Raw genomic sequence first — 27224 nt, 5'->3', positions numbered from 1 at the left:
TCCTTCATGAATTGCAAAAGTAAATATCCTACAAAACGCTTCATCGCAGTTCACATATCGACCCATTTGATTGCTTATCTGATGTTGCTTTCTTTGGTGATGTACTTGCAAACTGCAATACTCAACATTGATATGAGCTTTGAATGTGAATTAGACAATAGTGGCGAATATGGTAAGATCGATGTGTTGTCAACTTCGATATTCACTCCTCAAATTCAAGCTGAATGTTCTGCGATTGTCGTCTGGTGAGCGACGCCAATACAGTGGATATCCATCATTTCCAGTTTCCGTTTCCGAAAGAAAAGCACGTGGATAGTGTTTCGTGCATTTATTGCCAGACATACAAACCGAAGTCAGATTATGGTGTCGGCAAGGGCCATGAACCATATAGATTTTCACCATTTGTTATGGAGCCAAAATGGCTCAGGAATTTCCGCAGAAATGATTTCATCAATTTCATCTGGTGTAACCACCATCCACCATACAAAGAAGAATGTGTGCATGCGGCAAACCTCTTTTTTAGCACTGAACAGGGTACTTCCAGCATCTAATAGCACTATATATACATTACATACGCTGCTTCAAGATAAAAAATCGTAGCTGTTGTTTGAAAAGTCGTGCTGTGACATCGTGACGATCTTGCTGATTGATCGCGATTCAATAATTCCGTAATCTATGGACATTTTGCATTGCAAGTGAATGTAACAAACAAATCCGCCCGTCCAGAATTCCTCATGTACAGGTATGTCATCGCATTTTGCGAGTATTCGTGCATGTGCTTTGGATTGCCAATGTATGTTGGCAAAAAGAACGCCGACCGATATTAGCATGCCCTCTTCGTGGCATCCTAACAAATTTCAAACTGTAATTGAACACTTCGTATGAAATACCCATAAAGTTTTCACTGAACGTTTTTAATAATATACCTTTTGAATAGCCGAGATAAAAAAAAGCAAACGACAGAAATTAAACGATTCAAATAATTTACAAATAAACCAAATGGAAAACAAAACAAAAAAATTAAAATGAAAATTTACGCTCGTAAGTCGGTTAAAAATTAATAATTTTTTTTACAAACCATTCTCATTGAATTCCTTTCAAAGTGGTTCAGGCCATTTTTCATTTCATGCAACGGTTTAGTCAGCTATAGCGAACATAATTTTCGAGCATTTCGCCAGTCGCATTGCCGTCTCTCTTTTTGTCTGCAAATCTTCAGCTCTCGGTATCTATCCCATGCCGCATGTGTTGTGGTCGACTGTAACGCTGCGAGGTAGGCAGTCTACTTTCGCCCCATTGCAACACGACACTGTACCAGCTGTTCTTTTTCATTTTCCAAAAAGCAGTGGTTTCAGTTTGGTTCAGTTCCTGTCGTAAACACTGGAGACATGTCTTCCGTCTAAGACAACATGGTCGATGCAGTTGGTGGCTTTTCGATCAGAAGACAACCAGATAGCAATGTGAATTTTCGTATGCTGGAATCTAGTACAACAAATAACCATATTTCGGGTCCCGTGAAATCGATCAGCCTCAACCCTTTTGGTGACGTTTCATAGGGGAGGCTGGATGTACCAAAAATACCTTCCTTGCCCATCCTGGCGTGAAAGTCCCCAAGCACGATTTTGTCATAGATGCGCTTTAAACCTTCATATGAGGCATTTTTGGTCACGTCGTCCTTCTCTTCCGTCGAGCTCGAGCCGGTCTGTTGTAAATTTCGGGCAGTACATAAAATATTTGCTCTGCTTATTCTCTAGTGCTGCCACAGGAAGAACAATTTACACCATTGTCATGACCGTACCAGCGCAAGTACTCTCTGAAACCCCGATAAAAACTCGATTTCCTTCAGTGCTCGAGCTATTATGTTGGCCGGCATCATCCCAGATATAATGCTAATGCTTCCGCTTGCTTTTAGCCGAAATACCGATTTTGCCTCTGCGTTTTTCAGTTGTGGACTTCTGGCGTCTTAACTTTGCTTAAGGAAAAGCGTTTCTCCTACAGTTCTATTTTTCTCATTACGATTTTATACGCCTCGCTCCACGGATTTTCGTCTTCTTTGTCGCGTAACATTTTGGTAATAATTTCTATCACAGGTTGGTCTGACTACAAATTCTCATTACGATTTTATACGCCTCGCTCCACGGATTTTCGTCTTCTTTGTCGCGTAACATTTTGGTAATAATTTCTATCACAGGTTGATATGCATCTATAGCTTCCTTCAGGTTTTCGGCCAGCATAGATTGGAAAATTTCCTTGTCAAGTGTACTTTCCATCATTTGGAATGAACTTTTTGGTGACAAACGGTTTCATGTGTTTGCTGATGTTTATCATTATAGTCAGGTGATTACTGTTGGTATATATGTTGCACACCCACCAGTCCGTTAATCGGATTAAGGCTTTGATATTAAAAGATACGTCAATAATGACGCCACGCTTATTATTTTCATTGTTGCTGTGTTTATCAGGACAGCGTATAGCCCTGATAAATAGAGAAGACTTTAAACAGTTCACTTCGTCTCTGGAAAGTTGTTTGGTACGAGTATACTTGGCGGTATGTTGCAGTTGTGGTGATTTGTCTTGAAACATTTTGTCTCCACATGCTCATATCATTTAATTATTATTATTTTTGTTTTGTTCAAAAATTATTGCTACGTCAATATTACATACTTTCATACACCATTTGGGGTAAATACAATAACGACTTTTGTCTTTAAGATTGCTGCATACCATCGTCATATTTCAGTCATCTAACGTACTTCTTCAAGTATTTTGCTTCTACTGCTATTTGGATGCCTGCCTAAGCCGATCTGATGGTTTTATCGATGTTTCGTTAAACTTCACTTCTCTCTTCTATAATATTATGTCTTCTTTCGTGGTGTTTGGTGACCAGGATTATGTCCCCACCTTCACTGTGGTTTCTTGCTACATTGTTTTCATTTGTGCCTGCTGGCCCAATATTTTCCAATATTCTCTCTGTATCTTCCTGTTTGTGCTTTCTTTAACCCTTCTGTTATGTTAATAAAAAGTTGCACATGTGATGTTAAAGTCACGAAATGACCTAGTCGGAGTTTTGTAAGGCTTTCCTATGAAAACTTTATGATTTTAGTTTTTTTCTAATATTTCTTAATTTTACTGACTACAAATTAAGTATGAATTTAACATTTCATAGTCGTATTGATTATAATTTTATTTTGTTCTTAACATGTCTTACATTTTTTGAATATACTTAAATGAATGCACAGATGGCTCACTGAATGGTTTTTCTCTTTTTTAGAGCAACATCCGCCGAAGTATTTGTATATTCAGCTTCTGCCCAGACATTCCTGACAATACCAGCCGAATACTAGTATTTAAGTACTCGTTTTATACGAGTTATTTCACCCTGAACAAGGTATAGGCCAAGTTTTTCGAGAAAATCTTGCGCTTATATGTTTTTGACGCACTCCAATTATAGTGAATTTCTGTCCATAAAACCTAGGCATTTAGCGCCGAAACATCTACAATATTCAAGAAGACAGCTAAGGGCCAACGATTAGTTTGTCTCTTGCACGTATATGTTTCTACTAATTGGTCAATTGTGTCAACTCCAGATTTTGTAGAATTATAAAAATCTGGTATTTCCAGGCAACTTCTTGGGATGGTTTTCAATAAAATTTTTGTTACGATGAAAAGTGCTCAATTCACTAACCATTTTACAAGTTATTTTATAGGAATGTATTGAACATTGATGATTTTCATCAAAGAAGAAACGACTGTTTAGCTACCCTTTTCTCGTAAAAATCCCGAATTGGAGCGAGTTTATCATATACTCTCGCTCTGCTATTATCTCTGTTAACACCTCAGCACACAAGTTACTTCCAAAAACTTTGTAAGTGACATTACAACGAAAAATATTAGTCGACCATGAACTTCATCTCAAAGACTGCGGAGACTTTCTCCGTATGACCTATAAACGCCTGCTTTTAAATTATATGTATTTGAGTACATATTGTATAAATATGACATTTGAAGTACATCCTAATATCAAAATACCCAAAAATCCATTAAATTCTATATCATCAATTTATATTTATATTTATATTTCTCTCCAATTTTTCAGCGCCCTCGATGTTAGTGAACTCTAGCACAATATCTGATATTCGGTGAACTGAATATGCTGTAACCGGGGTGTCGTCGAATTATATTTTCTGTTCTGGCTCTATTGCTATTGGTTGCTGTCGGTGAAAAGTACACGGGAATGTTTCTTTTATCAACTTCAGCAATACTGTCTTCTTCTTCACTAGCAATGTGCCATACTTTTCAGAAGATTCGCCATCTGGGAATTCTTCCAATACACTCTCATCGTCGTCAAAATCACTATACTTATCAATGTCCACAATATCTTCCATTATTGTCTGTATTTGGGTTTCTGTCAGACGACAAATTTGCTCCATCGAAATCAATCAAAATACTCACCTATGCTCAGGTAAGTATTCACGATTCATTTTGTAAAATATGTACAACGTCTGTCGTTTAAACAAAAATTAATTGACAAAAATGGCGCAAAACTTCCTTTTGCCACTTTGAACAGCAGATGGTCATTGAATGACCTCATTGTCCACACGTTAGTTTTGATTCAGCCATGTTTTTTATCAAATTATAAAAAATATTTTGCACTTTTTCAAAGCAATTTCACTCAATGCAGGAATTCGTAAAAGGAAATTCCAAAATTTTTTGTCTTTTATGAAATATAAGCAAAAATCCGCAATCCGCGAACGAGCGGAATTAGCCGAGTCATAAAAGGCAAGATAGTTTTAAACGTTACGATCTTAAGCTGCTCAGCTTTAAAACTGGTAGAGCGAGCGGGAACGCTAAAATTAATATCAGATAAGAGAGACTGGCTACAGACTGACCCATTTATGAGTTTTACAAGAAATATTATACTAAGCATCTCCCTACGACTAGCGAGTGTCGGGATATTTATAAGTTTTAAACGATTTGTGTAAGGGGGAAGATTTAAACTGGAATCCCAATGCAAATGATTTAAGGCAAAAAGTAAGAATTGTTTTTGAACGGACTCTAACTTATCCGAATGGACTTGGTAACTAGGGTTCCAAACCACAGATGCATACTCTAATATAGGCCTCACCAGAGATGTAAAAAGAATTTTTGAGGTAAGCGGATCTCTAAATTCTTTAGATGTTTAACAAACCTAAGAGCGCCTTTAGCTTTAAAAACCGTGGAAGATGCGTGAAGATTAAAATTGTGTTTGGGGTCCATAGTTACTCCCAGATCAACGAAATTGCTTACTTGCTCCAACCTAAAGTTTTGTATTGCCTTTGAAGTAGGGTCTACAGATCTACGTGAAAAGCACATCGTTTTACATTTTTTAAGGTTCAGTGGCATATCATTTCTATCACACCAAGAAACGGGATTGTTTAAGTCTGTTTGCAACTGACATCTTTCGCTGTTTGAAGTATACGTTTTAAAAAGTTTTACATCGTCAGCATATAATAAAACTTTTGAAAACTTAACAACAGATGATATGTCATTAATAAATAACAAGAACAGAATTGGACCAAGATGGTTACCTTCAGGAACGCCTGAAGGAACATTGATTATGTCAGAAAAAGTATCGTTAAATAAGACTTGTTGAATTCTATTACGAAGATAAGAAGCAACCCATTTTATAAATATTGGTTGAAAACCAAGAAGATCAAGTTTATTCAAAAGAATTGAATGGGATACTTTATCAAAAGCTTTACTAAAATCTGTGGATATAACATCAGTATTCTTATTCTCCCTAAAGCCCGTTGATACATGTGATACAAATTCAAGCAAATTGGTTATTGTAGATTTCCCTTTACGAAAACCGTGCTGAGAACAAGAAATTAGTGGAGAGATCCGGAAGGTTATGCCATCTGTTGTAATTGCTTCAAAAAGTTTAAATATTGCTGTCAACTTTGCTATTCTCCAATAGTTTTCAATAGATGACATAAATCCACTCTTATGTAAAGGATGATTTTTTCACTATGAATAGAAATAAGCCTTGCATAAGAGATGAATTAAATAGTTTTGTTAGGGGTTGGTATATATATTTGGCACATTTCTTAAGAAAGCATGAGGGAATCATATCTGGGCCATAATTGTATGATTGTTCTAACATATTTAACTGATATAAGACGTCTGCTTCGGAAATGGTAGATGCATTAATGACAGAAATCGGACATAACTTGTGCTGATGCGGAACATTTTTTTGAGATTTTGGAGAGTAATTAATTCAGCAAACATATTAGAAATAGTGTGATTATTACTACACATACTAGACTTATATTTCATAGCGGACGGAAACTTAGAAATCCTGCGTTTGAGTTGACGAAACCATAGAAAAATTTTGGATTACGTATAATATTATTTTTTACTTCATTTATATAATTATTATAACATATTTTGTTAACTTCAGCAAATTGTCGACGCAATTAAGAATATTTTGAATAGTCAGCAACTTAACCAGTTTTTTTTTTTTAAGTTTAAAAGCGCGACATTTAGAACGCGCGATAAATTAGAACTCACTTTTTGAGTAACAACACACTTCGAAACATATTTTTCAAATAAATTTAAAATAATTTCATTAAAGTGGGAAGCACTAAATTCAATATTGCCACTGTAATCTGGCCAAGTTACTTTAGAAAGTTCGTAATTAATCTTCCTAAAATTACCTTTCGCAAACTTGAACCGAAAACAAAGGTCTTGTGTATTATTATGAGCGAAGTTAGCTATGATTTCGATGTTTATTTCCAAGGCAGGATGATACGAGTCCTCTGGCCGAACCAAAGCATCACATCGGACAACAGAGAACATTGAAGCGTTATCAACATAAACTAGATCTAAGGACTTGCCAAACTCGTTTGAAATTAAATGAATTTGGTTAAGACCCAATTTTGACATTTCATCTAAGAACTCGTTAAAACATAAGGGAGTATTAATAGGAATGGTGTAATCATCAATAGATTTCCATGATACGCACGCTAAATTGAAATCTCCTAAAACAATCAAGGAGTCAGTATTATTAGCCATTGAGAGAACATTATTTATTAATGAAGCATGCTGCATATATACAGATATGTCCGAGTGAGGTGGTATATAAGATAAAGGGAAGTAGATATGGCCACTATTAGCGCAAAGACGAATGCACTTATATTCTATGAAGTCTGCTTGCGGAACATCGGCTTCTTCAGATGGAATTGAAGAATAAACAGCAAACAAGACACCACCTCCTTTCTGTTCAGCCGGTCAAATCTAAAGATTTCGAATTCCCTGTTGCATATTCTCTGTCTCCGTGAAAGCAATGATTTTAAAGTTACAATCAATGCTGTTTAAATACAAATCAGTAAGTTTTGTATTAAGACCTCTAACATTTTGATAATAACACTGTGATAGCTTTTTTCAAAAAAAAAAAAGACAAGACCAAATTCGACGGTTTCCCCCTATTTCGGGTCCTACGAATCGAACTGCATCATTACCTTTTTGAGTTACAATCATGGTTTCATACAAAAATTTTTGTTGAAGTTTTTCATCAAAGAGGCCCATTGTAAGAGAAAGGCACATTTTTCTTCGGTCTCTAACTTTTTTAATGTTGACTTTTTTGGTAAACTTTCTTTGGCAAAGCTTCTCAGAATAAGTCCGTCTTTAAGTTCTTAGATGACTGTAAACCCCAAAATCAATGTTTTTTGTGTCCTTATAGCCAATATGTCGAAAAAACTGAAATTTAATCCATTTTTTTAATGTTTTTTCCTCCCGTTTCGTCAATATTTTAATTTACCCTTTGATACTTATACATTAAGTGACATCTTGTAATAGTAAGAAACTTAAGCAAAGACAACGTTATCAATAAGTATCATTAATTTGTACACAATATTTAAATTAAATTTAATAAGACTCATCGAGTCAAGCTTTTTGCCGCTGTACCAATGCTCAAGGGGGGCGGCGACTTGGTGAAATCTTTCTCCATGCTCATCGGATTCAGTCGGAACTTGCTGCTCAAAATGGTCCTTGTGATGGTGAAGGAAATGAATTTTTAAGGACATATTCACACCTATTTCTTCGAAAGCGTCTACCATGTCATCCTTATATTTTTTCCAATCTTTAGACCGGTGCACTCCTAAGCAATGGTTTATAACGATCATAACGGAGTTCCAGGCAATTTTTTCATTTGGCCTTAGAAGTTCTCCGAATTTTGCGTTCTTCATAAGTTTTCTTATATCGGGGCAATTGAGAACACCTGAAAATAATGTATCAACATAACATTCGTTCTATTAAAGGACTTAAAATACCTTATTTTATTTTCGCAACACTTAGGAAATTCTGTGCGAAGCTTCCAATCAAGCATTCTATATTGATTTCCGCGGTACCTTGTGTCCCAATGACAAATGAAGCACATATTTTTTGTGTATCCTGTCTGCAAAGCAGTAAGCAAGGCGATAACTTTTAAATCCGCACATATCTTCCATTGATGCTGTTGATACTGAACTCTGTCCAAAATTAATTTCATTGCTTCGTATGTTTCCTTTGTGTTGGAGCTTATGGCGATTGGAACCGGATTTTTTATGTTATCCACATACATCAATACTGTTTTTAAACTATTTTTCGACGAGTCAATAAACAAGCGCCATTGCTCTGGTTTGTACTCACAGTTCATGTATTGCATAAGACCAGGAATATTTTTACAATACGAAAAAGTTTTGTCGCCATTAACCTCAAAGAAATCTAAAAGCTCCTCCTGTCTTTTGCGGTATCCATACACCTTCACATCTTTAGACAATATATTTACCGAACGAAGATGATGTGCTAGGCAAATCGCTTGTCTTTGCGCTAATTTCAGCTGTCGTACCATCGTATTCAAACGGGCTTGGGAAATCTCCAAGTTACGACATGGGCTTTCAACTTCGGTTGGGTTATACATTGTGAGTAGATCTGTAGGCTCGGTGGAAAATGTTGGCGAAATATATCTGTCAGTTGGACTTGGACATATTGGTATCGGACCATTTTCTGAGTGAGATACTGGTAGCTGTGCAGATTGAACACTTTTGTAAACTGTGTTTTTTTTTGTTGAGTCTTGCAAATTTGTTCTTGCACGCGTAGTGGTTACCAGTATGATGCCCTTGTGGATCTATCCTAATCATTGGGATGCCGAACCCCATTTTTAGGCACAATCTTTTTGACCAGTTATGCAGGTTGTTGTTGCATTGCGTGCAAATGGTATTTGGCACCCAATCTACGTCTCTTATAACGGGCAAATCGAAATATTCCTCGTAGATGCCGGCAGTTCCCGAAGATATTTTGCGCCTACTCCGAGGGCTTGTAAATTTTCCACATACGTAGCAGAACAACGATAGGCCAATTGGACACTTATTCATTTTAATTTATTTTCTTAATATACAAGGCACTAAAACAATGTTCTTTCCGCGAAGTCAAAGTCAAATTAAATACTGCAATCTATGCTTAAATTTTGACTCTTAGGCAAGCATTTAACGTTTCTTTCAAACGTTACTTGTTGTTATTTCTTATCAGTGCAGTGGTTAAAAGCTTGACTCGTTGCTTGCTGAGTCTTATTAAATTTAATTTAAATACTGTGTACAAATTTATGATACTTATTAATAACACTTATAAGATACAAAAAAAAAAAATAAAACAGCACACAAACATAGTTAGTGTAGCTTTTTTAAAAAATACAAATTTTGTTAAGTTTTTTTTCTAATGGTTAGTTTGTTCAGAACGTTGTCTTTGCGTAAGTTTCTTACTATTACAAGATGTCACTTAATGTATAAGTATCAAAGGGTAAATTAAAATATTGACGAAACGTGAGGGAAAAAACATTAAAAAAAATGGATTAAATTTCAGTTTTTTCGACATATTGGCTATAAGGACACAAAAAAAATTGATTTTGGGGTTTACAGTCATCTAAGAACTTAAAGACGGACTTATTCTGAGAAGCTTTGCCAAAGAAGGTTTACCAAAAAAGTCAACATTAAAAAAGTTAGAGACCGAAGAAAAATGTGCCTTTCTCTTACAATGGGCCACTTTGATGAAAAACTTCAACAAAAATTTTTGTATGAAACCATGATTGTAACTCAAAAAAGTAATGATGCAGTTCGATTCGTAGGACCCGAAATAGGGGGAAACCGTCGAATTTGGTCTTGTCTTTTTTTTTGACTATCACAGTGTAATTAATCAGCGAATTATCGTTAATTAGCTTTTTGTATTCACGAGATTTCTTGGCATTTTAGTGATAACTACAGGGGGCTTATCACGCCTATGCTATAGGTCTGAAATTATTAGCATTATCGTGCACCCGAACTTAGCCCTTCATTACTTGTTTATGTTTATTTTATTCCATAAAGTGGCACCATTAAAAAATCAGTGTGACGCAAATATATTTAAATATATAAGAAAATTGATCTTTATTTCTTTTCAAAAGCATTAAGGAACTTGTCTTCGTTTTGTTTTGTATTTGTGTTTATTTATCTTAAATAATTTTCAGTTACAGGATCCAACTTCAAAAGTACTAAACAATAGAATATGCCGCATAATTAGCAATGCCGCATAAATTTTTACCTCTTCTTAAGCGCATGTAACCATCTTCTCCCCACATTTCGCCCCACCAATTTTTGAGGATCCAATAATGTTTGGTATAGCCCACAATAAGCATAGCGTGGTTAACTGTATCTGAAGAGCAAGAATCGTCATCATAAATGCCATCACTAAAATAATAATAAAAACGAATATTCATGAATTAAACAAATAATAAAGCATAGGGGTTCAGAAAGGAATATTTGATGCCCTCGAAATTTGTTAGAAGTACACACAGGCATTTCTGTGAATATTTTTTACATATCTGGTCGACCTTAGTATAAACTCTTATGATGTGATCTCAATGCACTCTGGAGGACTTAAATTAAATATACCTAAACAGGGTTTATGTAACTCGAATTCAATAGCAAACGGTTTTCGGTAAAATATTAGTCAATTCGTAAGATATATCAAAAATGTGAAAGAAAATTAAAATTAGGTAAATAATTCCCCAGAGAAGAAGGGAAGTTTCTAGGACACCTGTAGCTTGTATTTTGTAAGAGTTTACAGCGCGGCAATCATGTCTTCTTTTAGCAATTTTCTGCCAATTCGAGATACCAAGTGCAGCCAGGTCTTTCTCCACCTGATCTTTCCAACGGAGTGGAGGTTTTCTTCTACTTCTTCTTCACACGCCAGGTACTGCGTCGAATACTTTCAGAGCTGGACAGTACTTCTCAATTGCGTACTTAGTCCGTAGAAGAGTTATTCTGGGTTGGATTTCGAAGCTGACATTGGTGCTGCTGTTGATACTGGTTCCAAGATAGACGAAATTTCTGCCAAGTCGTGAGTCCGTCTACTATTTTTTTGATGACAGGAGATATTTCGTCGTGCCCTCCTTCATCTCCAGACTCATTTGTCTCTCTTTCTTATCCATTCTGGAGTAAGCAGAACTAACTCAGTTGTTTAAGCCAACGATATCGATCTTATCAGTTCTGCAGCGTGAATTATTTTCTCCAAGAGAAAATTGAAGAATAGGGAGGGAGGTGACGATAGGGAGTCGCCTTGCCTGCAACCTCGTTTGATATCACTCGGATAATTCGGAGAGGTCCTTCCCGATCCTGACGGAGCTTTTAGTATTGCTCAACGTCAGTTTACACAGCTGTATCAGTTTTGCGGGAATACCAAATTCAGACATAGCGGCGTAAAGGCAGCTCTTTTCCGTGCTGTCAAAGGCAGTTATGAAATCGACATAGAGGTGGTGTGTGTGGATTCTCTTTTCACGGGTGGTGAATATCTGGTCGGGTGTTTATTTGCCATGTCTAAAGCCACGATGTTAAGGTTCAATCAACTTGTTGACGGTGGGCTTTTATCACTCACACAATACGCTCGATAGAGCTTTATACGCGATGTTGAGGAGGCTTAGCCCACGGGTAGTTGGCGCAGATTGCGTCTCCCTTTTTGTGGATTGGACAGAGCACATTTTAATTCCAATCGTTAGGCATGCTTTCGTCCGACCATATTCTACAAAGAAGCTTATGCATGCTCCCAATCAGTTTTTCATCGCTTTGTTTAAATAGCTCGGCCGGCAATCCATCGGACCCCGCCGCTTTGTTGTTCTTCAGACGGGTAATTGCTATTCTAAATGTTCTCAGATATCGTATGGGAGGCGATGTAGCATCTTATCTTCAAGTTATAATATATCTAATTGCGTCCTAAAATGCGTAACAGAAATCAATGATATTGGGCTAATATTTGACAATAGATTTTCTTTCATTAATCACATCGACTATATCACTTCTAAGTCATTCTCTGTGCTTTAAATTTTTCGGACCCCTACACGGTAAAATTACTGTATACATTTTTAGTACGGTCTATTTTGGAGTACGCAGTGTTCATTTGGAGACCATATTGGCTGTCGTCAATTAATATGATTTAGCGCATTCCAAAGATGTTTCTTAAATTTGCTCTGTGCTCCTTAAAGTTTGTTGACCCATTACCATCATATACATCTCGTTTACGGCTTTTACATCTTAAATTACTAAAAAATCGACGGTCCGTTCGCTGCCTTTCATTTGTTTTCAATATAATTAATGGAAAATATCTTTTTATCACTATTTATTAGGGTAAATTAATTACAATACTCCTCAGCGTTGTCTCGTTGGTTTAGTTTAAGTTATCTATATGTTTCATTGTAATTTAACTATTTTAGAATTATAATTTAAATCTTTGTTCTCTATTAGTCTGTAAGAACTAATGTTCATACACTTAAGTCTTCTTCTTTACTGGCGTAGACACCGCTTACGCGATTATAGCCCAGTCGTTTCTTCTCTTCGCTACGTGGCGCCAATTGGATATTTCAAGCGAGTCCAGGTCCTTCTCTTCTGCTTCCCGCGGCGGGTACTGCGTCGACTACTTTCAGAGCTGGAGTGTTTTCATCCATCCGGACAACATGACCTACCCAGCGTAGCCGCTGTCTTTTAATTCGCTGAACTATGTCAATGTCGTCGTATATCTCGTACAGCTCATCGTTCCATCGAATGCGATATTCGCCGTAGTCAACGCGCAAAGGACCATAAATCTTTCGCAGAACTTTTCTCCCAAGCCTCTGCACCATATAGCAGGTCGGGAATTATGAGCGACTTGTAGAGTTTGGCTTTTGTTCGTCGAGAGAGGACTTTACTTTTCAATTGCCTACTCAGTCCGAAGTAGCACCTGTAGGCAAGAGTAATCCTGCGTTGGATTTCCAGGCTGACATTGTTGGTGGTGTTAATGCTGGTTCCTAAATAGACGAAATTATCTACAACTTCAAAGTTATGACTGTCAACAGTGACGTGGGAGCCAAGTCGCGAGTGCGACGACTGTTTGTTTGATGACAGGAGATATTTCGTCTTGCCCTCGTTCACTGCCAGACCCATTTGCGTTGCTTCCTTGTTCAGTCTGGAGAAAGCAGAACTAACGGCGCGGGTGTCGATACCGATGATATCAATATCATCGGCATACGCCAGCAGCTGTACACTCTTATAAAAGATTGTACCTGCTCGATTCAGTTCTGCAGCTCGAACTATTTTCTCCAGCAGCAGATTGAAAAAGTCGCACGATAGAGAATTGCCTTGTTTGAAACCTCGTTTGGTTTCGAACGGCTCGGGAGGTCCTTCCCGATCCTGACGGAGCTTTTCGTGTTGCTCAACGTCAGTTTACACAGCCGTACTAGTTTTGCGGGGATACCAAATTCAGACATCGCGGCATAAAGGCAGCTCTTTTTCGTGCTGTCGAAAGCAGCTTCGAAATCGACGAATAGGTGGTGAGTGTCGATTCTCCATTCACGGGTCTTTTCCAAGATTTGGCGCATGGTGAATATCTGGTCGCTCGATAGAACCTTATATGCGATGTTGAGGAGGCTAATACCACGGTAGTTGGCGCAGATTGTGGGGTCTCCTTTTTTATGGATTGGTCATAGCACACTTAAATTCTAATCGTTGGGAATACTTTCGTCCGACCATATTCTGCAAAGAAGCTGATGCATGCACCTTATCAGTTCTTCGCCGCCGTGTTTGAATAGCTCAGCCGGCAATCCATCGGCCCCTGCCGCTTTGTTGTTTTTCACGCTTGCAATTGCTATTCGAACTTCTTCATGGTCGGGTAATGGAACGTCTGCTCCATCGTCATCGATTGGGGTATCGGGTTCGCCTTCTCCTGGTGCTGTGCGTTCACTGCCATTCAGCAGACTGGAGAAGTGTTCCCTCCATAATCTAAGTATACTCTGGGCATCGGTGGCTAGATCACTTTGAGGGGTTCTACAAGAGTATGCTCCGGTCTTGAAACCTTCTGTAAGCCGCCGCATCTTTTCGTAGAACTTTCGAGCATTACCCCTGTCGGCCAGCTTATCAAGGTCTTCGTACTCACGCATTTCGGCCTTTTTCCTTTTCTGTCTACAAATGCGTCTTGCTTCCCTCTTCAACTCTCGGTATCTATCCCATCCCGCACGTGTTGTGGTCGATCTCAACGTTGCAAGGTAGGCAGTCTGTTTTCTCTCCGCTCCGACACGGCACTCCTCGTCGTGCCAGGTGTTCTTTTGCACTTTCCGAAAACCAATGGTTTCGGTTGCAGCTGTACGTAAGGAGTTTGAAATGCCGTCCCACAGTTCCCTTATACCGAGTTCTTGATGAGTGCTCTCAGAGAGCAGGAGTGCAAGCCAAGTAGAAAATCATTCGGCTGTCTGTTGTGATTGCAGCTTCTCGACGTCGAAACTTCCTTGTGTTTGTTGGCATGCGTTTTTTGCTGCACAGAGGCGGGTGCGAATTTTGGCTGCAACAATATAGTGGTCCGAGTCGATGTTAGGACCTCGGAGCGCAGGCACATCTGAAACACTGGAGACGTGTCTTCCGTCTATCACAACATGATCGATCTGGTTGGTGGTTTTTCGATCCGGAGACAGCCAGGTAGCTTGATGTATCTTCTTATGCTGGAATCTAGTACTACAGATAACCATATTTCGGGCCCCGGCGAGGTCGATCAGCCTCAACCCATTTGGGGATGTTTCCTCGTGGAGGCTGAATTCACCGACCGTAGTGCCAAAGATACCTTCTTTGCCCACCCTTGCGTTGAAGTCGCCAAGCACGATTTTGACATCGTGGCGGGGGCATCTCTCATAAATGCGCTCCAAGCACTCACAAAAGGCATCTTTGGTCACATCGTCCTTCTCTTCCGTCGGGGCGTGGGCGCAAATCAGCGATATGTTGAAGAACCTCGCTTTGATGCGGATTGTGGCTAGACGTTCATTCTCCGGAGTGAATGATAGTACTCGGCGACGGAGTCTCTCTCCCACCACGAATCCAACATCAAACTTGCGCTCCTTTATATGGCCAGTATAGTAAATGTCACAAGGACCTACTCGTCTCTGTTCTTGTCCCGTCCATCGCATTTCTTGGACGGCGGTGATGTCAGCCTTTATTTTCACGAGGACATCAACCAGCTGGGCAGCGGCACCTTCCCAATTAAGGGAATCGGACATTCCAGGTGCATGCCCTCAATTCGTAGTCCTTATTTCGTTTGCCATGGTCGTCATCAAAAGGGGGGTCTCTCATCCGAGGCTGATTGTTGTCTTTCATTAAGGGTTTTTTTACGAGTTTTTTTACGTGGCGGGTCCCAAACCCAGCGCACAACCCTAAGTAGGGGATATTTCGCCTTCTCACTTTAGCTCGCCTTCAAACGGAGCTACCCAGAGCATACTTGGTCAAAGACCGGAAGTCGTGAGCTGCTTGGGTGATATGTAAAAGAATCGTTTCTGGCCACTCCCAAGTGAATGGCGATCAGAGAACTTTCCTCACTTGCGTGAACTTCTACACATGACTCCATCCTCCATACTTAAGTAACTAAATAAATAAATAAATTCTCCATGGTCGGCCAATGGAACGTCCACTCCATCGTCATCAATTGAGGAATCGGTTTCGCCTTCTCCTGGCATTATACATACACAAGCAGGAGTGCAAGTCGAGTAGAAAATCGTTCCGCAATCTGTTGTGATTGCAGCTACTCGACATTGAACCTTTCTTGTGTTTGTTGACGTGAGTATTTTGCTGCACAGAGTCAAGTGTGAATCTTGGCTGCAACAAGATAGTGGTCTGAGTCCATGTTAGGGCCCCACAGCGCACACACTTCTAAAACATGGGAAACGTGTCTCCCGTCTATTACATCTGGTTGGTAAATGCCACAGGGACCTACTCGCCTCAGTCCTTGTCCCGTCCATCACATTTCTTGGACGGCGGTGATGTTGGGCTTGATTTTCACAAGGACATCAATCAGCTGAACAGCGCCACCTTCCCTATTAAGGGATCAGACATTCCAGGTGCATCTTAAATCGTTATCCTTATTTCGTTTGGCACGGTCGTCATCAAAAGGAGGGTTTCTCTTGCGAGGCTTTTTGTTCCTTTTCATTGGGGGGCGTTTTTAACGTGGCGAGTCCCAAACCCAGCGCATAACCCTCGCCTTCATACGGATGTAATTTGACTACCCAGAGGATACTTGCTCAAGGACCGGAAGTCGTGAGCTGCTTGAGCAATATGTAAAATAATCGTTTCTGGCCACTCCTAGGTGAATAGCAATCAGTGAACTTTCCTCACTTGCGTAAACTGACATGACTCCATCCTCCATACATGCAGTAAATACAAAAACACAAAAAATTGCGAGCTAGGTGGAATCGACCAACTTTTTGTATAACTTAAATCGAGGTATAAAAAAAACATACTACTCAAAAGGTCACTTGTGAAACAATAGTTTTAAATCAGTAAAACAGCATATTATTGCATAAAAACCGTATACTTAAACATATAGTATATATGTATACCTTTTTTCTGAATATTCAGTTTATTTTACGGATATTAAACACGTTTTTATATTACAATTTAAGTTATTATAACAGATAATTTTTAAGCTATTTCCATTGTATATATGTACGTTCTATTGTCTCACTTCTCTCGCTATTCATAGCGCCTACGAATGGGATAGAGCAAAAATATATTTACCGTTAGTTTTATTGGTTTTTTAAAAAATAGCTTTGATACATACAGTGCCAAATTTCTAAGTTCTATTTTTTTATTTTTGGCCCATGGAATCGACCACTGTTCATCGGTTGGATCAAGGACGTAAGCCTTAAAATTGAGAACGTCTGGATGTACTGGGCAGTTGTCCAATAACAGAAAAGGTTTGCTATAATCCGTAAGACCGATTTTCTTAAGATGCTCTTTTACCTTGGGCACAAAGTTTTTGTTAAACCGTTTAAAAAATATTTGTTGTGTTACCCACGCTTAACCTGTGCTCTCGCGCAAACACTTCTAAAAAAGAGCTGTTTCGTCTCCATTAAAAATTGCTCACTGGTAAGATTTGCCTTGATATTCATTTTCATTGTTCTCTAAACATTGTGGAAATTACATAGTCTGCTGAAGATTTTTCTCCTTCAGCATTAAGTATTTTTATTCCATGTCTATTCTTAAAATCTTGCAACCACCCTTTGGAGTATTCACACTCAGAACGAATGTTTAGATTTGTTTGGTATATTTTAGCCTTTTCTCGTATCAGTCCTGTAATTGGAGTATCTTTAAAACGCTCTTATTTGAACCATTCGTAAAGTGCCAATTCTACTTTTGGCTCTTCAGCTGTCTTTAAAGTTTTTCAGTTACGAAATCCAACCACCGAATCACTATCTGCACAAAACTTTTTTTTACCAAATTAACAGGTTTCTGTCTGAATACCTTATTATGTATTTCATTGATTCGTTTTGGCCCAATTTTGTACATTAAGACAAGTGTCAATAATTGCGCCAAAATCAAATAAATATTTACATATTACATACCTGTAAAAATCTTCTTCTTACATGTTCTTTGTATATATCATATGTAAATAAGTATTGAGCTTTACACTCAAATTGGCCAAATTGACAAGTGTCGATAATTGTGCCAAAATCAAATATATTATGTATTCACATGTAAATATGTTTTAAACTTTACATATAATTGAAGTGTCAATAATTGCGCAAATTTTCATAAAGTTGGTGATTTTGTGCGGCTCAGACGTAATTTTGTCTATCGCAATTTTAAAAAGTGCCGAAAAACGCCGATAATTCGAAAGTGTCGCGTGCGAGTTAATACCAGTATATGAGAAACGCTGATAAAGCCAGTTCTGCCCTAATCAAATAAACAAGAGTATCAAACACAAGACTTTGAACTCATACCACACCATACCCGAATGCGAGACATGCATAGGCCGCATGATAAGCACTTGTTTACAATAAATAATAAAATTAGACTTTAGACCTCAACCACAAAACATGAATATGCTAACAGCTTAGCGAATAATATAGGGTGATTTTTTAAGAGCTTGATAACTTTTTTTTAAAAAAAAACGCATAAAATTTGCAAAATCTCATCGGTTCTTTATTTGAAACGTTAGATTGGTTCATGACATTTACTTTTTGAAGATAATTTCATTTAAATGTTGACCGCGGCTGCGTCTTAGGTGGTCCATTCGGAAAGTACAATTTTGGGCAACTTTTTCGAGCATTTCGGCCGGAATAGCCCGAATTTCTTCGGAAATGTTGTCTTCCAAAGCTGGAATAGTTGCTGGCTTATTTCTGTAGACTTTAGACTTGACGTAGCCCCACAAAAAATAGTCTAAAGGCGTTAAATCGCATGATCTTGGTGGCCAACTTACGGGTCCATTTCTTGAGATGAATTGTTGTCCGAAGTTTTCCCTCAAAATGGCCATAGAATCGCGAGCTGTGTGGCATGTAGCGCCATCTTGTTGAAACCACATGTCAACCAAGTTCAGTTCTTCCATTTTTGGCAACAAAAAGTTTGTTAGCATCGAACGATAGCGATCGCCATTCACCGTAACGTTGCGTCCAACAACATCTTTGAAAAAATACGGTCCAATGATTCCACCAGCGTACAAACCACACCAAACAGTGCATTTTTCGGGATGCATGGGCAGTTCTTGAACGGCTTCTGGTTGCTCTTCACCCCAAATGCGGCAATTTTGCTTATTTACGTAGCCATTCAACCAGAAATGAGCCTCATCGCTGAACAAAACACGCGCGCGAAACACATTTCGAACCGAACACTGATTTTGGTAATAAAAATTCAATGATTTGCAAGCGTTGCTCGTTAGTAAGTCTATTCATGATGAAATGTCAAAGCATACTGAGCATCTTTCTCTTTGACACCATGTCTGAAATCCCACGTGATCTGTCAAATACTAATGCATGAAAATCCTAACCTCAAAAAAATCACCCGTTATATAACCCATAGCATAATACGAAAACATGTTCATTAAGTATGTGAATTTCTAAGAATAAAGATCTTATTCTGCAAAAGAAAATATATATTTTTCAACCATTCATAAGTATATGAATTAACTGGGGGCTCAACCACCCTTTGATGGGAAGGAGGAGATCGCACACAGGACATCAGCATCCTTAAGAATCTTCGAAGCGCATAAAGAAGGACATCTAAATCCTTAAGCTGAAATCTTTAGCAACGAAAGCCAAAATCTTTAAATCTTCCTTAGCGCAGACGAACACTCAGAAAATGAGTCAAGGAGCAAAACAGGCAATGCCAAACGAGGATATAAATCCTTCATCTACAGTCCATACCACTCCTGAAAACTACATAATGTCCTACATTCAGACTCAGTTCTCGAAATTTGACGAAGAAAGGAGAAAGGACAAGGATGTTCCAAACTACAAATCTAGCGAAACTTCCACTCTATTGTTGTAAAGGGTGATTTTTTAAGAGCTTGATAACTTTTTTTTAAAAAAAAACGCATAAAATTTGCAAAATCTCATCGGTTCTTTATTTGAAACGTTAGATTGGTTCATGACATTTACTTTTTGAAGATAATTTCATTTAAATGTTGACCGCGGCTGCGTCTTAGGTGGTCCATTCGGAAAGTCCAATTTTGGGCAACTTTTTCGAGCATTTCGGCCGGAATAGCCCGAATTTCTTCGGAAATGTTGTCTTCCAAAGCTAGAATAGTTGCTGGCTTATTTCTGTAGACTTTAGACTTGACGTAGCCCCACAAAAAATAGTCTAAAGGCGTTAAATCGCATGATCTTGGTGGCCAACTTACGGGTCCATTTCTTGAGATGAATTGTTGTCCGAAGTTTTCCCTCAAAATGGCCATAGAATCGCGAGCTGTGTGGCATGTAGCGCCATCTTGTTGAAACCACATGTCAACCAAGTTCAGTTCTTCCATTTTTGGCAACAAAAAGTTTGTTAGCATCGAACGATAGCGATCGCCATTCACCGTAACGTTGCGTCCAACAGCATCTTTGAAAAAATACGGTCCAATGATTCCACCAGCGTACAAACCACACCAAACAGTGCATTTTTCGGGATGCATGGGCAGTTCTTGAACGGCTTCTGGTTGCTCTTCACCCCAAATGCGGCAATTTTGCTTATTTACGTAGCCATTCAACCAGAAATGAGCCTCATCGCTGAACAAAATTTGTCGATAAAAAAGCGGATTTTCACATTTCGAACCGAACACTGATTTTGGTAATAAAATTCAATGATTTGCAAGCGTTGCTCGTTAGTAAGTCTATTCATGATGAAATGTCAAAGCATACTGAGCATCTTTCTCTTTGACACCATGTCTGAAATCCCACGTGATCTGTCAAATACTAATGCATGAAAATCCTAACCTCAAAAAAATCACCCGTTAGAAGAAGCCCCGATGCAATACCAGAATGTAACAGATGTACAAATCGAATTCATAAAGAAATTACCTATTTTCCAAGGAAACAAGAAAGAATATATGATATGGAAATCACATGTAATGGAAGTCATGGAACCACTCCATGTATTCCAGAACGCACCTCAATTCTACAATATCATTACAACCTTCAGAAGAAGAACCACGGGGCATGCAGTTACTTAAATGCAACAACACACCTCTGAACTTCTACAGTGTCATGGAAGTTTTGGACGAACTACATATATCACGACCCAAACGCACTGTATGAAATAAAAGAACACATGAAGAATTTGGCACAACAACCAACAGAACACTTGGACACTTATTTCCAATACACATTGACACTACACAAGAAGCTGATTAAAAATACAGTAGACCTTCTAAAAACAGAAATAAATAACAAATATATTAAACAAGAATCTATTACACAATTTATTAAAGGATTAAAAGATAAAAATTTGGCAACAGCCTTAGCATCTAATTAATATCAAAGCTTGATGAAAACCTATACAAGTGCTAAACAAATTGAAATACGATTACAACAAACTAGTGAAAATAAAAATCTAAGACGACCTATCGAAAACCAAAAACAAAATTTAAATAACTTTTGGCAAAGACCAACTAATCAACGTAGAATAATACCAGAAAAGACAAACCCTTTTAATTTTAATACACCACAATGGCAAAATAATAATTTAAACTAATGGACAAAAAACCAATATAATCAACCTAATCATCATAGTAACAACTTCAGGCAAAATCAATTTCAAACAAAGCAACAAACGAGGAACAATTACAATTATGCACAACCTCAAAGAGTATTTAATACATACCAACCTCCACAAGAGCGCATGGATGTTGACGAACCTCAAAGAAACAGTGGGTACAAACGAAATCACTCTAACAGAAACATCATTCCGCAAAAGATACAAAGGATCAACACACATCAACAACCTGAACCTCTGCCAGAACAAACCTTCAGACACATGGAAGAAGCTGACGATACATACTTACACTCAAGGATGGTCCGACACAACAAGAAGTGAATATCATGATCGACTCAGGCGCTACAAATAACTACATATCAAAAAAATGCAGAATAGGTAAGAGTATATCAATAGATCTTGTATGGACAAAATCAATGCATGGATATTCCATCATGACTAGTAAAAAAATAATACATCTGTTAAGCCATGATTTACCATTTTTTGAACTAGAAGATATTAAAGATTGCGATATGATAATAGGATTTTGTGGATTGAAAAAATTAAATGGAGAAATAGATTTCACGTCACTACAATTAAAATATACAAATAAAAACAAAAATCAAAAAATAAATTACACAAATGATATAGAAGCAGGATTTCACCAAGTTGTGATAAAAAAGAAGATAGGGAAAAAACAGCATTCTACGAGAATACATAAATAAATTTGCGTTTGTATATATCGACGACGTGTTAATATATTCCTCGAAACCTGAATAACATATTAAACACATCCAAATAATAGTAAACGCATTACATAAAGCAAATATGAAAATCTCTGATGAAAAATCACACTTCATTAAAAATCATGTCGAATATTTAGGACATAATAGGATAACGGTAGATCCAAAGAAACTAGAAACATTAGACAAGTATCCAATACCTCAAACCCTTAAAGAAATAAGGTCATTTTTAGGTATGGCGGGATATTATAGGAAATTTATACAAGGACATAGCAAAATAACAAAACCACTAATCATACATCTACAAGGAGAAAATGGTATAACAAATAAAAAAATGTCAGCTAAGAAAGAAATTAAATTATATTAAGAAGCTATTAAAGCTATTTAAAATTTAAAGCAAAATTGAAAGAACAAGTTGAACTATTTCAACCAGATTTCTCAAAACCTTTTGATTTATTTACAGATGCGAGTAATTTCGCCATAGGAGGAGTTTTATCACAAGAAAAGAACCCTACATTTTTTATATCAAGAACACTAACAAAAACAGAATAAAATTATTGTGCAACGGAAAAAGAATTATTAGCAAAAGTCTGGGCTATAGGAAAACTTAGGAACTATATTTACGGTATAGCAGATTTAACGATAAATATTGATCACCAAGCATTAATATTTTCTATTTCGGACAAAAATCCAAATATAAAACCAAAAAGATGGAAAAATTTTATACAGGAATCTGGGGCAAAAATAGTATAAAAATTAGAAAATCAAAACGTAGTAGCAGATGCACTATCAAGACAAAAAATTAACACTTCAACAATCGAATCGATGCACTCGACACGTAGTTCACCAAACGAAAACTATACATACGCAAAACAAACGATAAATTCATTTAAGAATCAAATCATATTAAAGAAAACTAAATGAAATAGAAAAGAAACACAAACGACTTTTCCTAAGTATCACAGACATATTATTGAATATCAAAACACTGACTATCTAACAAAAACCTTAGAAGAAATTTTTACACCTAATTTCAATAACGCGATTAAATTGATGAACAAGAACTATTCACAATGAAATCACTACTAAGTAAAAATTGTCTAAACAACAAGGTCTTTATAGCACAAAATCAAGTTGAAGACATAACAGACAAAAACAAGCAATTGGAAATTATAACAAATACACATAACCGAGCGCATAGAAATGAGAAGAAAAAAAACCCGATGCAAATTAGACAACAATATTTTTGGCCCGATATGGCGAAACAAATCAAAAACTTTGCACGAAACTGTTCAAATTGTTATGAACAAAAATACGAACGTAGACCAACAAAACAACTGATAGGCAGAACACCAACAGCAAATCTACCAGGAGAATCTATAAGTATGGATATATTCCACATAGGGAATAGAACATATATTATATATGTAACTAGTATGTGTAGGTACTCAAAAAAAAGTTTCTGTGCATATTATAATAGATGTCAAAAGAAACTGTTTGTCACATGTTAAACCAAGATTTGGGCATGAGAAAGCTGTCCGCGCGTTGGATGCCGCGTTTGCTTACGCTAGACCACAAACGTGCGCGCATGAACATTTCCAGCGCTCTGTTGGCTCAGTTTAGAGGCAATAAGACCGAGTTTTGGCGCCGATTGATAACTGTAGACGAAACTTGGATTCATCATTATACGCCCGAAACAAAAAACCAATCTAAACAGTGGATTGAAAAGGGGGAACCAGCTCCAAAAAAACCTAAAGCTGTGTATTCAGCTGGGAAAGTGATGGCGAGTGTTCTTTGGGACAGCCATGGAAATATTTTTATCGACTATCTTGAAAAAGGAAAACCTATAACAGGAGCATACTACGCATCATTATTGGACAAGCTAAAGGAAGAAATTTCGAAAAATCGGCCACATTTGCAAAAAAAGAAAGTCTTGTTTCACCAAGACAACTCACCATCTCACACCTCAACAGTCGCCATGGCGAAAATCCACGAATTGCGGTTCGAACTGCTTGACCATCCACCTTATTCACCAGATCTAGCACCAAGCGCCTTTTTTTTCTTTCCTCAACTTAAAACTGCGCTCGGCGGCCAGAGATTTTCGTCAAATGAGGAGGCAATCTCTTTCGTGAACTCGTATTTTGCAGACAAAGACGCCAAGTACTATTTGGAAGGGTTGCAGAGATGGGAGCATCACTGGGAGAAGTGTGTGGAGTTACAAGGAGACTATGTAGAAAAATAAAAAAAAAATTTTTTAAAGTCGCGTGCATCATGGTTAGGTCGGTTATTTATCGGACAGCCCTCGTACATACCCATATTGTAGAAACTTACAAACCGACAATGAGAGTATATTCACATCGATAACTTGTATGTTACTATACCGACGACTACATATAACACATAATCGTACGCCAACAGCTCATTCGACATCAAACGGTTCAGTTGCACTTACATAGCACACTGATAGAAATCGCAGCAACATTAGCTAAACAAAATAACACCGATCCAGTTAAAGAAATATTTAACGCCGCATACGAATACCAAAACCAGTGGAAGTATTTTTCAATAGGAAGAATTATCCGGAAATAAAACAATTGATTGAAAAAAAGACAAAGTTTTAGATTATCATAATAAAAAAAGAAAACAAAAAGTTTATGAACCAAAGAAAATAATTTACGCACTGTCAAAACGACGTACAAACACTGAACAAAAATATTTAAAATACATAGTTATAGAAAACCGCGAGGACACAGTTTTAGAAGCGAGAGGAGGAAGACAACATGTCTTACAAAAAGATAACATTCGTAACACTCCTATTGAATTGATTAATAATCATAAAGCAATCTAAAAAATAAAAAAATTATATTCACCGAAACTGACGACGCATACCTATATGAAGATACTGAATATTTACACCATTTACTTAATTTAACGACAATAATGGAAAAATATAAACAGATAGAATAAAGATCATTTGGCAGGACACAACAGAATATCATAAACGACAATAGAATCTCACATTTAATGGAACAAACTATTTCACACTCAATACAAAATAGATCAATAAACATTTTAGGGACTATGATAAAATTTATAACTGGGACTCGAGATCATGACGATCTTATTGAAATAAAAACACATTTAAATGAAATAATAGAAAATAATAATCTACAAAGAGTCATTAACTCACACAAAGGTTGATCTTCAATCAATCTCAACAAGCTTGGTCATATCAGAAACTTTAAAGGAATTAGAAACCCTATTTGAAACTATAAATTCTGTAAAGACAGGAAATTACTTGTCTAAATCTTTAAATTTAAATGATATAAAACAAATAATAAAAAACGAAAAGTTAGATATTCCAGTTTTAAATGTAATGGAATGCTCCATAATAAAAGTAATTAAAGTTAAGGATACATATGTAATCATTTATAAATACCCTTTAATAACACAAAAATGTAAATTATATAAAATAACATCGTTAAGCTATCTACATGGCAAATAAATATTAGACAAATATACAGCTCAATGTAATATAAATAACTATTCAAGAGTAAAAGAATGTAAGCAATCACTAAATAATTTTATATGCAAAACCAATAAGGATAATGATTGTGTTTCGAAATTAGTGCTAAAAGAAAAAGCAAATTGTAAAACTATTGAAGAAACAAATGCAAATATAACAAATTATGGTAATATAATATTAGATGGACAATATGAAATTAATAACGAAACTATCTCAGGAATAAACTTGATCCAGTTCAATAACACCATCAAAGTAAATGGACGAAAGTACACAAACATACAGGATACAATAAAGCAGATAATCCAACATGAAGGCACCATAACAATTGATGAAGTAATCAACTCTAATGAAGAAACTAAACTACTAATTCCAATTGAAGATCACCTGATCCAAACTTAATGCTACACAATCACAACCTTTGGAATTATAGTCCTGAAAATTTGGACACTACTCAAATTAATCAAACAACGAAAGTTACTCAAGAAAGAAAGAAATTACACGAACTTCAACAACTCACAGCCAAGTTTACATTACAAAAATTAGGGCATTTTTCATTGGCCTTTTTTAAAGTCAGTTCGTCCCTAATCAAATAAACAAGAGTATCAAACACAAAACTTTGAACTTATACCACACCATACCCGAATGCAAGACATGCATACACATGCATAGGCATGCATAGTCCGCACGATAAGCACTTGTTTACTACAAATAATAAAATTAGACTTTAGACCTGAGTCACAAAACATATACAGTATACTCTCGAAAAGTAAATCGATTGGTATTTTGGGTAATTTACTTTTTCGAATAATTTACTTTTCCAAATATATACATAAATTATCTGTTTTTATAATATTAAATGCATTTTTAAACTTAAAAAATTCATTCATTTATTTGCTTCAATAAAACATATGGATTTACATGAAAAACATACATATGTATTTATTATGAAGAGAAAAAATTTTGAATATTCTTTTGTTTTTTTTCTTTTGCAATATATTTTCTGACCATTTACATATGTACATATCTCTAAGTTTATTTACTAAACAGACGCGATAAACAAGAGAGTAAGTGTTTTTGCAACATCGTAAAAAACGCTGCTTGCTTCGTTTCGAATTTTTTATCACATTCTCTGAAAAGTAAATTAAAAAATTTACTTTTTCGAGGTGCATGTGTAATCTTAAAGGTGATTTACTTTTCCGCGATTATTTACTTTCTGAGAATTTACTTTTCGAGAGTATACTGTATAACCCATAGCATAATACGAAAACATGTACATTAAGTATGTGAATTTCTAAGAATAAAGATCATATTCTGCAACACAAAAAATATATTTTTTAACCATTCGTAAGTATATGAATTAACTTGCCCGGGTGTGAAAGTACCAACGGTGAGGAACTCCGGTTGTTTAGTTTCCCAAATGAATGGGAGCTGGCTGATAAGTGGAAGGAGAACCTAAAAATT

At 36.8% G+C, this 27224-nt stretch overlaps 1 protein-coding gene across 1 annotated transcript in view; it reads right to left on the bottom strand.

The window, feature by feature from the left end:
• Positions 1-10474: 10474 nt before the first annotated feature.
• Positions 10475-27224, bottom strand: part of LOC125779386 (procathepsin L) — a 323484-nt gene continuing 306734 nt past the window's right edge. The window contains exon 6 of the mRNA XM_049460724.1: positions 10475-10733. Within this exon, the coding sequence (XP_049316681.1) occupies positions 10538-10733 (196 nt within the window). The 3' untranslated portion in view covers positions 10475-10537. The remainder of the gene's footprint in view (positions 10734-27224) is intronic.

Source organism: Bactrocera dorsalis, chromosome 6 (assembly GCF_023373825.1).
Source record: "Bactrocera dorsalis isolate Fly_Bdor chromosome 6, ASM2337382v1, whole genome shotgun sequence".
In the NCBI taxonomy this organism is placed as follows: domain Eukaryota; kingdom Metazoa; phylum Arthropoda; class Insecta; order Diptera; family Tephritidae; genus Bactrocera; species Bactrocera dorsalis.
This window is presented reverse-complemented; position numbering and strand designations above follow the sequence as displayed.